This window comes from Ostrinia furnacalis, unplaced genomic scaffold, assembly GCF_004193835.3.
Source record: "Ostrinia furnacalis isolate ACB-3 unplaced genomic scaffold, ASM419383v2 OfSCF0965, whole genome shotgun sequence".
In the NCBI taxonomy this organism is placed as follows: domain Eukaryota; kingdom Metazoa; phylum Arthropoda; class Insecta; order Lepidoptera; family Crambidae; genus Ostrinia; species Ostrinia furnacalis.
The window spans coordinates 32,476-50,345 of record NW_021131204.1 but is presented as its reverse complement, the minus strand read 5'-3'; the positions used below and the strand labels follow the sequence as shown (position 1 = coordinate 50,345).

General features: G+C 37.9%; 1 protein-coding gene across 1 annotated transcript in view; it reads left to right on the top strand.

The window, feature by feature from the left end:
- Positions 1 to 935: 935 nt before the first annotated feature.
- The window catches only part of LOC114350757 (protein Fe65 homolog), a 31,196-nt gene continuing 14,261 nt past the window's right edge, over positions 936 to 17,870 (top strand). Inside the window, exons 1-2 of the mRNA XM_028301670.1 lie at positions 936 to 1,101; positions 7,398 to 7,539. Of these exons, the coding sequence (XP_028157471.1) occupies positions 1,080 to 1,101; positions 7,398 to 7,539 (164 nt within the window). The 5' untranslated portion in view covers positions 936 to 1,079. The remainder of the gene's footprint in view (positions 1,102 to 7,397; positions 7,540 to 17,870) is intronic.

Here is a 17,870-nt window from a genome sequence, read left to right as displayed (position 1 = left end):
ACCATTGCCACTAAAATTACTAGTTTCATAAACACATATTCAAAACAATCAAATTTCACATAGCCATCAGACGAACTGATAACAATCTTCAGATCTTAGTCCGGGCTTTTAACCAAATGACTGAAAATAATAAAACTGGAACAATTAGATGTAATTACGAAGATTCGCTCTCAAGCGAAAGCGAGAGCCATGTGTGGTACAGACAGCACATTAGCACCTTATGTCAACTATATACGTGCTATTTTGCAACATAAATGTGTAGTCTGATGTGCGGTTGACTGTACTAAATGCAGTCTCCTTTCGTAACGCATTCAAAATCGTTCCCATGCCTGTGAGGAGCCGCCGCCGTTAACGCTAAGTGTACATTGATGGTCTTAAAAATAGTAATTTACCTATTTATTTAAGTAGGTACAGATAAGACATACACAATCAAATGGCAAGAAACATTGAAACCTATAGTAATTAGTAATTCTGTACAAATACTTAATATCCAGTGTAGTTATTGTAAGAACGACAGAACGAAGTACTGGCTTTTACTCCCGGATTCGCCCGTGTGAAATCGGTTAATTACAAAACTAATAGCAAATAACAAAATCTAAGTTTTTCTGACTAAGATTATCCTACGATATTATGGCTTAAATAACGAAAAGAAAAATAAGTAAATAGGAAATATTATGAGCTCAATGAGTTAAAAATATTTTGTCGTAAATTTTTCTTCTTATTTTTTAAACAAATTTTTTTTCTTGTCGTTATAAAAAAAACTTGTGCTGTGTTCTTTGTAATATATCGTCCATTTTTAATACGAGTAATATTCTCCACAGCACACAGAATTACATAAACCTTACCCATTTATCAGTACAATTCCAATATGCATTTTAAAATCCTCGAAAAAACCCTGGTCACGCAATTCATTACTATTCCTTACTGAACAAATTGCCTAACGAATTAAAACCCTACAGTGTGCGCCACTCTCAACCTCACTTCACACGCAGAATAGTGATGTGCTGAAAGTGAAATGTGAGAAAGTGTAAGTGTAAAGTGTTACGCAGTGATGTGACTTGGCTTCTGAGGCAAGCATCATGGGACTTCACAAGCGGGGAAGTGAGTATTAGTATAGTTAAGATAGATCCATGGTATAGCTAAGATAAGGGTACCTATCTAAAAAACTTTATTTACTAACACTTGTTAGTGATTGTTTGAAAATTGTTCTTTGTCCTTTGTTTTTTTTTAATTGTGATTATAAGTATTTTTATTGATTTTAAGCAGTCGACACATTTTCCAGTTATTTGATATTTTGCTTTTGTATTAAAGGAAATACATTAATATTTCGGGAATTTTCTTTGGCATGAAAAAATATAATATCTGTGCAAACTGTGCATATAGTGAACGCTGTATTCCCTAGATATTTAAGANAAAAAGTATGTCCCCCCCCCTCTATTTTTATAACTACGGGGGATAAAATTCTAAAAAAAATAGAGGTGATGCCTGCTAATTAACTCTTTCAACGATTTTTGGTTTGATCAAAGTATCTCTTATAGTTTTTGAGATAGGTTGATTTAACTGTTGCTGCTACGGAACCCTTTGTGCGCGAGCCCGACTCGCACTTGGCCGGTTTTTTAAATGTAAAAGTACAATTTGGCGAACTGCATAATTAACATTGTATGTCATTGCATTAACAAAGAAACTTACATTAACGACACTTATCTTGTTAGATGCAAACTTAATTAAAGGTGACAACAACATGCATTCGAGACTAAAGAAACAGTAATAGAAATTAAAGAACTGACATAAATGTGGTGAAATCAAGTCTAGGTAACCTCCAAGGGTTTTTCCGAGCCAAATTTCCAACAGGTGGAAAAAAATAGCAAATTCGAGTACTTTAACAAATTGTGGCACGCATTGTGTTAGATTAGATCATTAGACAATACAGCACCATAATGGGAATCCTTTCGGCATTTGTAACGAAATTAGGCAAGTTCCATTAAGTCTGGGTCCGACGTAGAGGACGGGCGACCGAGTCTGAAGGTCGCGCGCAATCGATATACGATGCGGGTATGTCTGTCTTAGGTGAGACTAGCTCTACCTTCGAACTCCTATGTTCTTCAGATTAATTTCGTTGCGGGTCCAATGACAGTTTAACTTTCCCCCGGGACAAACTTGACCTTCACTGGTTGGGTTTTATTGGCGGTCAAGCTGTAGATCCTGGCAACACAGGAGTTGCGGCGGTGGGAACGAGAGTTGGGATAGTCCCGTAGCTCTATCTGCGACTTTACGCGAGTTATCTTCGTTCGTTTCAACCAAATTATTACAAGCCCTTGTCCAGTGATATGATAATTAAAGTTTGTTTTTGTTTTAAAGAGTATTTAGTACCTATTGCTCGATTTTGAAACACAATGTGAGATTCTAAGTGGTTTATCATTCTTCAATAGTTCTAGCAAACATTTTAACCATTAAGTTCTTTGAATAACTGACATGTGCCTAGTCTCAGACATTTATTAACCGTTTTGTTGCAACAAGGCAATTCCCACGAGGCTTGTCTACTCGATACGAGGTGTTTTATTGACATACTAGCACATTATGACACTATTATGGTGCATTTACTACGTTTTGTGGAGCAACGTTTGCTAAGTCGCGTATTTGTCATTAAATTTAGTGTTTCTTGCTTTTGCAATCGGGTCATATTCTAACCTACGCCCGTATTCACAAACGATGCTTGCTTAAGTGAAGCAGCAAATCGAACGCACGGCGTTGAATAGAGCTCTATGATTGGTTCATGTGTCACCCTGTGCGTCCACGCGCACTGTGAGACCTCATAGTAATGTTTGTAAATACGGGCGCTTGATAGTTTCGATGACTCTTTTATAATGCGAACATCTAGGGACTGGAATTCGTTGCCTGCTGCTGTCTTTCCCGATAACTATAATCGAATAGGCACTTACAGGGCAGATATGTACCATCCTAGACTGCATCCCACTTAACATCAGGTGCGATTGTGGTCAAATACCTGCCTTGTTTTGCATAAAAAAAAAGTTTCTACTTCAGGAATAAGTCTTTCACGGGAACATTGAGGGTGGTTCTATTGTTATTGCTACACGGTTAATTTCTTCTAAGTAAGACTCATCTTCTGCTTCACTTAGTATTAAAAAGAGATCTACCTACATTGTATAATGCGATTTTTTATAAAGCATTTAAAGCAGCAGCAGAATATTGGCATGACTCAGAGACATGAGTTAGGTTTTTTCATAACAAATCATACCCCTTGTGAATTATATTATATTAAGAAGCACAAAGGAGACTAATTTAATACGCAGATCACGATGGTATTGTGTGATACGGATGACTCATCGATACAGTTACTAAACATGTTGTTATCTTCTAATAGAATAGACTCGTTACTCTTATTGGGCTTTTCACATTTATAATATCGACTACCCTCAACAGAAGCTTTTGGCTGACAGCTTGGGACTACAAAGACGTTGAATTAACGTCATAATAATAATAATAAATCTTTGGACAATTTCACACAGCGCCAGCTAGCCCCAAAGTAAGCAACTTAATGCTTGTGTTATGGGTGCTAGCTTAACGGATATACTACTTATGTACTTTTTTTTTTAATACATAAATATTATACATAGTCACACCCAGACCCGTCACAGAAAATAAAATTCATCATTTAAATTTCTGCCCGGCCGGGAATCGAACCCGGGACCTCTCGGCATAAAAGTCCGTTCTGAACCACTACACCAAACGGCCATCATATTGAGAGCAAGTGTTTTTCACGCTAATTTAAGTGCCAGTGTCTTTATATTAATGTGGGGACTTTCACAGTTTACAAAAACAGAGGCTGACAAAGGTGACTGAGTTTCTTCCGCCACTTCTTCTGAGCACCAGCCCGTATGTTGTCCCGTGGTGGTAGGGCAAGCTATATTTGGGACGTGTTTAAGTGCCCTGGAAAGGGCCTATGTACTTTAATTTATGGCTAATTTATTAACCAATCAGTTTAGATGAACGAAGTACAGAAATAATATATTATTTTTATGAAGGATGACTCTTTCTGCAGCCCTTAATTTCAGCTAAAGCTCCAACAGCTCTACATTTACCATAACTGAAGCGTACAAAGTTTTGCCCTCATAATATCACGACGTGTAATGATTAAAAGTTACAAACCATGGATCCCAAACGACATACCTTCAGTCCCTTCAAAATAGGGCAACACCCATTTGCTGTAACCCCATAACCATGTAGTTCGGAACTCAATAGCGCCAGCTCCGAACTATCAATTATGTGCGTGCGTTATGTTGGCACTACGACCGGAAGTGGGCCCGGCGCCATTACCGTTACATTTTGTGTACTGCGTGTGGACATACCTTTATAATTTGCGGCAAGCCACGAGATATGGCGGATATCGGAGATTTTGGTCAAAATTGATAAGATAATATGTTTAATGGATGTTTTTTTGGTAGGCCTGGTGGATTAGTGCTGACAGGATAGGTATTTCTGCCTAGAGCTGCTTGTAATTAGTAACTGCTGTTTTCAAGATCAAGGTGTAATACATTATGAGTGATGACTCATAATGTGGAGGATGGAGGATGACTCTATCTTATCAGACTTCGAGCCATTCTTACCTCTTCATCATCGGGACAAAAGTCTTCACTGTAGGTGCACGACCTTAATCTCCAAATCCCCAAAAGTAAATAGAGGAATTATCCGACAGATGACCCAAATCTAAACTCGACATCTTTAATTAATTTGGGCTACACAAGTCTCTGAGAAGGCCTGTTTGTTGTTCACATCATAATTATTCCTTTTCAATGGAAGTAGTTACTCTGCTTCGCCATAAGCGTTCGTATTCCTACTGCTAATACGAATTCCTTTGAAAAAGCTTACCACGAGAAAGCTTCATAAAGTCGCTCATCTCTTACAAAATGTAACAAAGTCAATCGCTTGTACCACAGTTGTGATGCAGCTGATTGTTATGGGCCACATAAACGCTCCTAGCCCAATACCGGCGAGTGGACCTTAATGCCCATTACACCGTGTAATATCGATGGCAACCAATACGGTGTTTTTCGAAAATGGGAGGGTTGGTAGATAGTGTAATGCGGGTTATGGAACTAATACCAATTTTTGAGCGAACTGAAAGCCAGTCCAATTAACTTTTTTTCATCAAACAAGATAGATTAATAAAATAATCATAACCTTCTCAATAGTTAACTACTAAGCTTTTGAATTAGTGAAGCTTATACATATTCACAACGACGACATACAGTAAGGCTGAGTTGCACCACCTTATTTTAACCGTGACAATAACATTAACCGGTGCTTTTTGTATGGAATTTGACAGATTTTTGACGTTTGTCAAAGTTAAAATAAGATGGTGCAACTCAGCCTAAATAAACACTCTATATCCATACTCTACATTCATTGACACAATTTGTCCCCTTCGGTATTCGAACCCGCAGCTGCTGCTAGCGTTACAGTCCAATAACCACCAGGCGAGACGGCCATCATCAGATAGCGTCAAAAGCCAAAATAAACACAAAATAATGCAAATTAACATCAGGTGCGATTGTGGTCAAATACCTGCCTTGTAATGCATAAAAAAAAATACCGGAATTTTCAAAATATTACGATGAAAAAAATATATTTTAAAACTAGGGAGGTTTTTAAAGGAAATATAAGATTTGTACCTACTTCTTATTGTATGAAGAATAAAAAATGCATAAGAAATAATTGTAATAAGTACTCGTACGTAAAATACAGTGAAGGCGAAGTCAAACCATATCTAATTAAGTCAAAAAATCCTTAAATATTGTTCCCACATTAACAAATTACCAACTTGGCCCCATAACGAACTGCTAGCGATAAGATCTTCAGCAAAACAATCAATGTGCCGAATCTTGGCCATTATGTGGAGCGACCACAAAAACCTTGACACGAAATTCGTTACAGACCGTTTAGCTCCGTAATATTTGTTCTTTGTGTTATTGTCTGAGACACGTGAGGTACGTGTTTCATTGAGGATTTGAGACTAGTAATTGCCTGCGGCATCGCTCATTTTTGTGTATAGTTTGTGACACCCAAAGTGACCAAAAACTTGACAACAAAACCTTATTCCATTGTAAAAGACGTGTTGCGAACTTTTTGGCTACTTTGGGTGACACGAACTATTTGACGTGGACTGTCTCTACACTGCCAACTATAATATTTTTTTTATGTGTTTGTCATCTTGTCTTGTCTCTACATTGTAAGATTGAAACTCGTTTACTGAGCTCGTTTACCAAATGTCTAGGCAATCAAGATCTCCGGGATTTTATGGATCAAAGGTAGGTACAATCACAGGATCTAAATAACTGTTTAAAACAATTTTTTTTTCTCATCTTTGGTGTAAATTTGCAACTATAAGTACAACCGATGAAAGGTAGAGCAAATAAATTCTTCATTTTGTCAAACGTATGTAGTTTAAAAGATGCTCATAAACTCGATAGACAAAAAGCAGGTAATCATGCTTTTTGCTTTTTGGCAATTTAGGTCCAATGGATTGCAATTTGCTAAAATGACGAAGATGAACCCCCGTTTAGCGTAGAGAAAATATATCGAGCAAGTCCAATTCAGATTGATAGCAGACACCTTGTATAATCAAATTAAAGAGTAAGTAGATATAATTTCACGTACTACGTATAATAAATGAGCGGGGCTTCGGTCGAGGCGACGCACGAAGCCACAGAAGTGACTTAGGCCGGCTGTAGTATTTGTATCCACGGGTTATAAAGAGTATTACTTTTACGTATGAATCACTTAATGTTTTTTTTAATTAATTTGTACTCCAGCTAACCTGATACTTGGGCTTAGGAGCGTTTCAGCACAATAGTCCGGTCGATGGGGATGGAACTAGTGACCTCTTGGAATCACAGAGCGAGGTCATTGATCAGTGGTGGTAAAGATGAAATTTTAAAGGTGTAAGTTTGTGTTGAGGCCAAATGTTTTGGAGTTTGATTCCTGGTGGTTCTAAGAGAGCGGGAAGCATCTGAAAAGTCGGTATTCTGGTTACCTATCTTATCATCTAAGAAAAGCACCATAAAATTTATCTTCCACTTCCTTTACATAGCAACGAGCACATTCAGGACTCCTTATCGCGTTACGTTCAAATTCCTTAAGGATTTGCCACACTGCCTGCATTTGACCTAACCGTAGACAACCGTAGACGACAGAACTAACCGCTGAGCCACCTCCAATTGCTTCCATAAACTATGTATGTCAATCAAATAAAAACATTATTGCTAGCTAAGTTGTAGAACGAATTCAGCGTGCCAAATCCTTAATCCAGTCCATGTTCCTTAACTCGTAAGCCTTAGTCAATGTCTTACTTAAATTAACCATGTTTTCTTTATTTCCAGAGAATGGTCTTCTCTCGTACGAGAATCCGAACTACCACTTGGACCCGTCGAGACTCGAATCTGCGATCTACAGCGACCTCTACGACATGCACGACGACAAGAACATGCCAGACGACTACGACGCCTACTTGGACAATAGGAGGTCAGTTTAACTCTTCCTTTTGCTCTATCTACATTACGGAGTAGCAGTAAATGCTAGTTTTACGGCAGCGATCAGCGCTCCGTCGACAGTCTTTCAAAGCTTTGCTGTAAGTGTACACCATTTTTTTATGTGGAAAACCCATCAAACCCTAAGCTGTCGCACATGGCAACATTATGCACTAAAGTTGTAGTCTCAGTTAAACTAAACTCATCGTCTAATGAAAATGAGACCGATAAAAGGGTGTTTGGTGTTGTATTAAACTAGAGCAAATATAAGTTTGGCTAACCTATTCTGCGTCTGTGGCTACGTGGCTTCTAAACGAGTAGACAGATTTTAGCTATACCTATAATACATACATATATGAATTGCATATGTGGCTGTGGTTTTCTGAATAAAGAAAAATAAATGAAAATCTCTTTATTAGAGGCTTTTGACGAGAAGTGTTTTAAAACATTATTGGTAAGTGTTTTATTTTAAGAAAATGCACCAAAATAGATGAAAAGTTGTGCCTTGAATTTATTAAATTATGGCATCAACTACCTACTTCTTTTAAGCTCGTTTAGTTACATAGAAGTTTTTGGCTAACATCTCTATCGTTGGGGAAATTAGCGCATACCAGCGTGTCATAATTATATTCTTTACGCTTGTCTAACTACCTAGAAGTCCTATCTATCTATCATCTCTACCAAGAGTTCAAAAAGCACAGTCAGCATAGCGGTTACGTCACGGGCACATGGCGGGTGCATCGACCCGCGCTCTGCGCAGGCACTGCATCGATCGGTGCATCGCTTCCGTAGGGCCACACCGTCGGCGGTGCGCTGCAGTGATGCGTTGAATGAGTGGAGAGGACTGATGCAGCGATGGGTTTGAGTTCTGATAGGGTCAATTTAAGATCTATTGAATGCATTTTCTGAAGAGGACTGGGAGATTTTGGGTTAGAGTTCTGATAGGGTCAATTTAGAGCACGGAATTGAGAATGGAAATGAGTCGAAGCAGTAAGAGGGTGTTCTGTAGTAATGTTACTTCAATGATTCTATCTACCGTCAAAATTATTAAAGCGCTGTGTGAGTCAATATTTTACCTAAAGTTTCCGTAGTTCTACAGTCAGAGCAGTCTAGCAAGTGAAAGGTCGAGGGTTGAATTTTCAACGGAGGCAATCGGTTTTTCATGTTTGAAAATATTAATAAATAAATAAATTAATAAATATTTCTTTTTTGTTTGGTCTTTCTAAATAGTTCTTGAGAGGTCCAATACTCTCAGAAAATACCAAACATTGCCGCAAAATGGCATTAAAATTCCTAACCATTAAATAAATCACGTAACAAAACTAGAGATGAAACGGATATCCGGCAACTATCCGGTAGGCCGGATATCCGGCCTAAATTTACTATCCGGCCGGATACCGGATAGTAGCTCACTATCCGGCCGGATACCGGATATTAAAAAACTACGAAAATTTCCTATAATAAAATGAAACACATTAATCTTTGAGTTAAATATCAATAAAATGGCTTAATAATAATGACGGTTTTTATCTAAAGTCCAAAAAGTTACAAAAAAGCCATATTAAGGCCTTTCAAAAAACCAATTTCCTTTCTGCGCTATTCACTCTAATGACGAATACATAAATAGTAAATATATTTTAATGTCGAAATATTGCCAAATAAAATAGGCGATCTTTTTTTCACTGATGGTCTGATGACATACAGGATGACTTTGAAATCCTTGGCATCCTTTTAATATAAGACTACTCATGATACATAGTACATTCCCCAAATATGAGACAAATCCAATGAGATTATTTGTAATTATTTTAACTNACTGATGCAGCAATGGGTTTGAGTTCTGATAGGGTCAATTTATTGAATGCATTTTCTGAAGAGGACTGGGAGATTTTGAGTTAGAGTTCTGATAGGGTCAATTTAGAGCACGGAATTGAGAATGGGAATGAGTCAAAGCAGTAAGATAGTGTTCTGTAGTAATGTTACTTCAATGGCTCTACCATCAAAATTATTAAAGGGTTGTGCGAGCCAATATTTTGCCTAAAGTGTCAGTAGTTCTTCAGTCAGAGCAGTCTAGCAAGTGAAAGGTCAAGGGTTTAAATTTCAACGGAGACAATCGGTTTTTCATGTTTGAAAATATTCCTTTCGTCTTTGGTCTTGCTAAATAGTTCTTGAGAGGCCCAATACTCTCTGAAAATACCAAAGGGCCGCAAAATGGCATTGGAATTCCTAAATAAATTAAATAAATCACGTAACAAAACCCTACTGCTCTAATATCCTAGAACTAAAAGACCCGATGTATTTACCTTACCATAAATGACCTAGACATCGCCTCTAAAATAAAGCAACTAATCCAACCTTTCCTCAATAACACAAAACACATCCAAAGAGGATTAGCCGCGTGTTTAGTGGCCACGTAACTTCCGGAGCGTAAGCGAGCGGCGTCGGACGTGCGGGATGATAATAACGCTGCAGTGTGTAGTGAAAGTCATGAAAGGTAGCGATTTTACTATTTAAAAGCGTCACTATCCACGGTTGCACAAAATAAAAATAAGCTGCAAGATGGCGTACACCAACCCCCTTATAGCTACACCCTAGTTGAACTCTGGCTTAAATTGACATTTAGTTTGGAAACGTCGTATGCTAAGCCGTCGTTGTCAGTGATGCTAATGAATAAGCGGCAAGCGCAGCGTGGGATTGTCACCCACAAGGTGGACAGATGACCCCATAAAGGTAGCAGGAAGACGCTAAATTTTGGATGCAGGCCGCTGTCAACCGGCCTATCTTTATATCATTGGAGGATGTTTATATTTAATGCATTATTGTAGATGTCACCGTAAAATTGGGAATTCCGTCAGATTATAATCTGACGTAGTTAAATTACAATCTAACCTAACCTAACCCACTGTTAGTTTACAATCTAACGCGTTATATTATAAACTGACAGAGTTCACAATTTCACGTTGACAGAGACACCACGATGCTTCTCGTAAAGCTAAATTAGTTACNTAAAAGTTAAAAAACTGGGCCTAAATTGTTTAGTTTAATCATTAATCAGTTAACTTTTTTACGTAGGTCGGGTTTTTTTTATAAAATCTAATATTTTCGAAGCATGGATTATCTCATTTACATTGCAAATATGCATTTTGGAAAATCTCACGTGATATTAGGGGGTGAGGGGAAAATCTCACATGAGACATCTCACCATGGGGGGCGGAGGGGTTAAAAAATAGTAAACTAATTGAATTTTCACTATTCCATCACATAGGTACTCACGATGGCAACCGAAATCGCCCGAATTGATCTGCTCCTTAGACGAGTGGCAAAATCTGACATTCTATTCGAACGAATTCGATTTTCGAAAAGTGTGACTTGTCTAGTCTACTAGACCCACTGATCGAAGCACCTGTGCGGCGCTAAACTCGTTACGACATGCAACATGACAATGGGACAACTATCCGGCCGCCGGATATCCGGCTATCCGGCCTAGCAGCTCGCCGGATATCCGGTATCCGGTATCCGGCCAAACAACTATCCGTTTCATCTCTAAACAAAACCCTACTGCTCTAATATCCTAGCCTAGAACTAAAAGACCCGATGTATTTACTTTACCATAAATAACCTCGACATCGCCTCTAAAATAAAGCAACTAATCCAACCTTTCCTCAATAACAAAACACATCCAAAGAGGATTAGCCGCATGTTTAGTGGCCACGTAACTTCCGGAGCGTAAGCGAGCGGCGTCGGACGTGCGGGATGATAATAACGCTGCAGTGTGTAGTGAAAGTCATGAAAGGTAGCGATTTTACTATTTAAAAGCGTCACTATCCACGGTTGCACAAAATAAAAATAAGCTGCAAGATGGCGTACACCAACCCCCTTATAGCTACACCCTAGTTGAACTCTGGCTTAAATTGACATTTAGTTTGGAAACGTCATTTTAATCCAGAGTTCATCCTAGGTGTAACTTTTTATTAATGGGGGCAAGCGTATTATCACAATGACAATATGCGTCTATAAGTATGCTAAGCCGTCGTTGTCAGTGATGCTAATGAATAGGCGGCAAGCGCAGCATGGGACGACCACCCACAAGGTGTACAGATGACTAATAAAAGTAGCAGGAAAGCGCTGGATTCTGGATGCAGGCCGCTGTCAACCAGCCTATCTTTATATCATTGGAGGATGTTTATATTTAATGCATTATTGTAGACACCACGATGCTTCTCGTAAAGCTCTAATAGTTACTTAAGAAGCTCTAAGACTTTCCAATGGTAACTTTTTCTTCTTACAATGTCGATGGTAGAAAGATTCCCAATGGGATGATGCAAATGTAAATGAAGATAAAAGTTTGATATCTACACTCGCGAGCAAAAGTATGGAATCACTTACATGAAGTTGTTTCCACGCTATCTTGTGTAGTAACGAATTTGTTAGTAACAAAAAAAGTAGCACCATTTTAAAGATTAAACTTTTAACTTTAAATTGATACCAAATTCATTTAAATCACACCGGTATTTAAAAAGATATCCCGGCTGATGTAAAGAAGTAAGAAAAAAGAGATGTACCAACTGTTTGATACGTCGCGAGTTGCGGCCTATTTACCCCCTATAAAAGCACGTGTTTTCGGATTTTTGCGTTCACACGTTGATCCATACACATCTCGGCTTCTTTTGATACTTTACCTGGGATTCTACACCTACAGATGTAGCACAAATCGTTGCACTGTTGCAAGAAGGGCTCAGCCAGCGGACTGTCGCACGTCAGCTCCACATAAGCCAGTCCTGGGTTTCGAAAGTTTTAAGACGCTTTTGGGAGACTGGTGGCTTTATCCCGAGACCAAGTTCTCAACAGCACCGGTGCACATCGCAGAGGGATGACCGTTTTTTCATGTCAACCTCTCTATGAAATCGTCATTTGACTGGTATCGACGTCCAGCAAGAGCTCAGAAATGTTCGTAGGATAGCTGTTAGCGAGTGGACAGTTCGTCTAAGATATGAGCAATAAAATTTGACTCCAAATATAATTAAGAATCAAACGAACTTACCTGTGATGTTTGATATCTAATTATACGAGTGTCTTGACCGAAGATGATTACAGTCCCACCTCACCCGAGAATAATTACCCTTAACCGATCGAAAAAATTTGCTCTAAAATAATGACAAGAAATATGGCGGACCGCGGAATGTACTACGGTGCTGAGGAGTCAAAACACGTACTTTATTATATTTAAAACTTATATTTTTAAATAAATATTCTCTAAAAGTGTGATAAGGACGGCATCATCCCAGGTACTGCTGCATGTAAAACGTAATCATCTTCGGTCAAGACACTCGTATAATTAGATATCAAACATCACAGGTAAGTTCGTTTGATTCTTAATTAATGTTGAAAATCTCAAGATTTTAGTCCAAAGTTATTAGGCTTCGAATTTGCAGAACAAAATCATTTCTATTATAAGTATTTAAATTCAATTAGAAGTTAATAATTCAGTTTGAATTACTGTGATATCTTTTATCTTTGTATTCGAGTTAAATGTTAAGTCTGATGTTTCAGCTTGTGAATAAATCTATTTGTTTATTCATGTCTTTGTTTTCCATTAAATTGTAATGAATTTCTAATTCGTTTATATTCTTCGTCTGGAATAAGTCTCTACTCTCTAGTGAATAAGTAAAGAATTAAGATTTATTTAGTATTTGCCTTTTTATGAAAAGAAAGAAAGCTACTTCTTCGTCATTTTGTAACCTTATTATCATAGTATCCAGTTTGAGAATTAAGTTCAGTTTAATGTTTCGCGAAGTTTCTTGTAACAAGGACGGATCAACTTTTAGTTCTTCTTCCGTCCTTGTCCCCTTTCTTTTTGGGTTCGCTTTACGGTCCTATATTATAATTTTCCCATTTGGGTCGCCATTGGGTCTTTACAATGTTATCTACTCAGAATCTACATTTTATTTTGAATTCGAGTTTTTAAAAATACTGACATTAGGCGATGGGATGGCTAGGTCTACGTCGTAATAAAAATGAGATGGAACTGCTTGTTTGATCTAATTTATGAATCAGCATGTTTTAATAACAATAATTGCGAATACGTTGATGAATAAGGCATCTTCCTTTCGTAAAGCGGTTGGTTCGAGAACCGACGCCATACGTTGTGCTGCAAAAGTAAAACAAAATTGATAAGTGTTANAATGTTCAGAACTTGGTCTCGGGATAAAGCCACCGGCATCCCGAAAGCGTCTTAAAACTTTTGAAACCCAGGACTGGCTTATGTGGAGCTGACGTGCGACACCCCGCTGGCTGAGCCCTTCTTGCAATAGTGCAACGATTTATGCTGCTTCTGAAGGTGTAGAATCTCAGATAAAGTGTCAAAAGAAGCGGAGATGTGTATGGATCAACGTGTGAAAGCAAAAATCCGAAAACACTTGCTTTTATGGGGGGTTAATAGGCCGCAACTCGCGACGTATCAAACAGTTGATACATGCCTTTTTCCTTACTTTTTCACATCAGCCGGGATATCTTTTTAAATACTGGTGTGATTTAAATGAATTTGGTATCAATTTAAAGTTAAAAGTTTAATCTTTAAAATTGTGCTACTTTTTTTGTTACTAACAAATTGGTTAGTACAGAAGATCGCGTGGAAACAACTTCATGTAAGTGATTCCATACTTTTGCTCGCAAGTGTAGGTATTTGGATTAGGAATGAAATCAACTGCAATCTCAACTCAACCTAATCAAAATAGTACTTGAGTATGTACGTACAATTGCGCAAAATTCTTAGCATATTACTTACTCTCCTATTTTCGTACATTCCCATACGAGTCCTCTTTTAATTTGCACCAAAAGTAATAACAGAGCACGTTTGTCTGAACTCGAAAAATAGTCGATCATTTAGCGGCGCACGTCAGTCCGCCGGGTCGCTCTGGATTCGTATTATTTGCTGCTGTTTCGAAAATACTGCCTTATGTACTAGAAAAACAATAATATCTGCTATTTGTTAGTAAATATGGTCCTTTCCTCTTGAAAGTATTTTGAAAAACTGAAGATTTTAATCCATAGTTATTAGGCTTCGAATTTACAGAAAAAAAAAAAAACTATTGTTCTGAAGTTAATAATTCAGTTTGAATTACTGTGATTTCTTTTATCTTTGTATTCGAGTTAATTGTAAAGTCTAGATGTTTCAGCTTGTGAATAAATCTATTTGTTTTTCATGTCTTTGTTTTCTAATTCGTTTTATTCTTCGTCTGGAATAAGTCTCTACTCTCTAGTGAATAAGTAAAGAACTTAAGATTTATTTAGTATTTGCCTTTTTATGGAAAGAAAGAAAGCTACTTCTTCGTCATTTTGTAACCTTATTATCATAGTTTCCAGTTTGAGAATTAAGTTCAGTTTAATGTTTCGCGAAGTTTCTTGTAACAAGGACGGATCAACTTTTAGTTCTTCTTCCGTCCTTGTCCCCTTTCTTTTAGGGTTCTCTTCACGGCCCTTTTCTATAATTTTCCCATTGGGGTCGCCATTGGGTATTTATACAATGTTATCTACTCAGAATCTATACTATTTTGCAGTCAAAGTTTTTAAAAATACTGACTTAAGCGATGGGATGGCTGAAAGAAAGTAGATCTTTGTATGCAAAAAAGAGGTGGAACAACTTTTTGATCTAATTTATTAATCAGCATGTTTTATAAATAAAAATTGCGAATCCTTTGATAAATATAAGCATCTTCCCTTCCTCCGAGAACCGACGCCATCGTTGCGCTACAAAAGTAAATCAAAATTGATACGTGTTAGAGTCATTGATTTGAAACTTTCAAATAAAATCTTGCCAATAAATAGCTTAGTAACAAATATGATCCCACAGGAGCGAAGTGTAATAACCTGTATTAATCCAATCCCGATCCCGGAGATTGCGATCCCGGAGCGACTCCATTTGGGGGAATTGCGAGATTGCACCGGGATAGATTGCATTTCTTCCTCAATGCATTTTCTATCCTATTGCTCTGTTTTTACGGTTCGCTGTGGATTGCACAGTTAGATACTCCAGGATAGATTGCTTTTATAAACTGATGCGTTCTAAAAGCAATGTCAACGGGTTAAGGACGCTTTTGTAGCGACACGTTGGATAATCATTTGTTATTTTGTGAAGTGCGTCGCTTGCTCCTGCATTTGGTAAAGTTTGTATTATGAAATGCTTTTGGGTGAATTGTCTAAAGTTCCGAGGTAGTTCATTGTGGGAAGATTAGTGGTTTTGTTTGCGCTACGGGGTTAAACCAAAAACACTGTAAAACTACTTCACGTAGTTACCACTTTGTTTTTTATTCTTTGCTGTTTTAGAGGGAATCTTTGCGTTTCTGAAAGTTTTATGAATTAGTCGTTTTATGAACCAATCGGGATTACCGTCTCTTACCGCATTGACGGTCGGTCGACCGAATTTCCCTTTATTGTTAAGTTTTCATTGTATTATGCCTACCGCTAATCGATTTCCATTCATTGTTTAATGGGCTTTTACTATCGGGAAAACAGGCGTCGTGGTTGACTGTTTTAATGGAAATCCGTTCTAGGTTCATTTGTCATCGTCAGGTCATTCAGTCTCTACAGGACAGGAGCATGACCCTCTTTAATACTAGAGGCAAATGAAGGGTTTTTAATTTACCAGGAGCAAATGAAGGACGTGCTCTACTCAGCTATAGCTTATAAGGCGTTTCTTCTCAGCACCTGCCATTATGTTTGTCTCGAAGCGCTGGTAGGGCCCAAAAGATAAGGAGACATGTAAGGTGCCCCATAAGGGCTACCTTTTTTATTTACTATATTTTGACGTTCATAAGTGCCACCAGTGCAGTGGTCTAAATTGAATAAAATATTTTTGATTTTGATTTTACACTTTCCGCGCTTGCTAGACGAATTAAGGAGCTTCATTTGTATTTCAATAATAATATTTATTCTGTATTAGTCCACTGTTGTACTGCCTCTCCAAGACACTTAGAAAATGTTGGAATGGAATGAAGTGGTAAAAATTACGTAACTAAGGCGGGAATCGAACCCACGACCTTTCGCTCGCTTTTAGTTTTTTGTATTGTCACAAAGTAAGAAAACAAAACGTTATGTAACGTTTTGTTTTCCTTAAAAACGTTGGTCCGTTGCGTCTGGCATTAGAATTTAAAATGCGCATTAAAATGCGCCGGCGCGCGGTCAGATGCATGCAAAGTGCATCACTAGCATTGTTACCCGGATCTGCATAGCGAGAGACAAGAGCTTTTCAATAAATATGATAATTCTATGTGTCCAATGAGGGTTTTCGCGTATGATAAATCCGCCAGATGGCAATACGTAGACGCGAGGTCCAAATGCTGCATTATTGGTTATTTTTGACATGACATTGACAGATATGTCAAAATCCACCAATCACGCAGCAGTTAGACCCCACATCCACGTCCCGCCATCTAGCGGATCTTTCATACGCGAAAACCCTCATTGTCTCATTGAACGATCATAANTAAGGACGCTTTTGTAGCGACACGTTGGATAATCATTTGTTATTTTGTGAAGTGCGTAGCTTGCTCCTGCATTTGGTAAAGTTTGTATTATGAAATGCTTTCGGGTGAATTGTCTAAAGTTTCGAGGTAGTTCATTGCAGGAAGATTAGTGGTTTTGTTTGCGCTGGGGGGTTAAACCAAAAACACCGTAAAACTACTTCATGTAGTTACCACTTTGATTTTTTAACTTTTTTTTTTGTTTTATTATTTGAGGAAATTTTTGCGTTTCTGAAAGTTTTATGAATTAGTCGTTTTATGAACCAATCGGGATTACCGTCTCTTACCGCATTGACGGTCGGTCGACCGAATTTCCCTTTATTGTTAAGTTTTCTTTGTATTATGCCGACCGCTAATCGATTTCCATTCATTGTTTAATGGGCTTTTACTATCGGGAAAACAGGCGTCGTGGTTGACTGTTTTAATGGAAATCCGTTCTAGGTTCATTTGTCATCGTCAGGTCATTCAGACTCTACAGGAGCATGACCCTCTTTAATATTAGAGGCAAATGAAGAGTTTTTAATTTACCAGGGGCAAATCAAGGATGTGGTCTACACTACACTTGCTACGCTTGGCAGACGAGTTGGGGAGGTTAATTTGTATTAAATAATATTTATTCCGTATCAATCCACTGTTGTACTGCCTCTCTAAGGCACTTTTAGAAAATGTTGGAATGGAATGAAAAATTCGAACTGCATAAGGCGGGAATCGAACCCACGACCTTTAAGTTCACTCGCTTTAAGTTTTTTGTATTGTCACAAAGTGATAAAACAACACGGAAAGTTTACATAACATTTTGTTTTCCCTA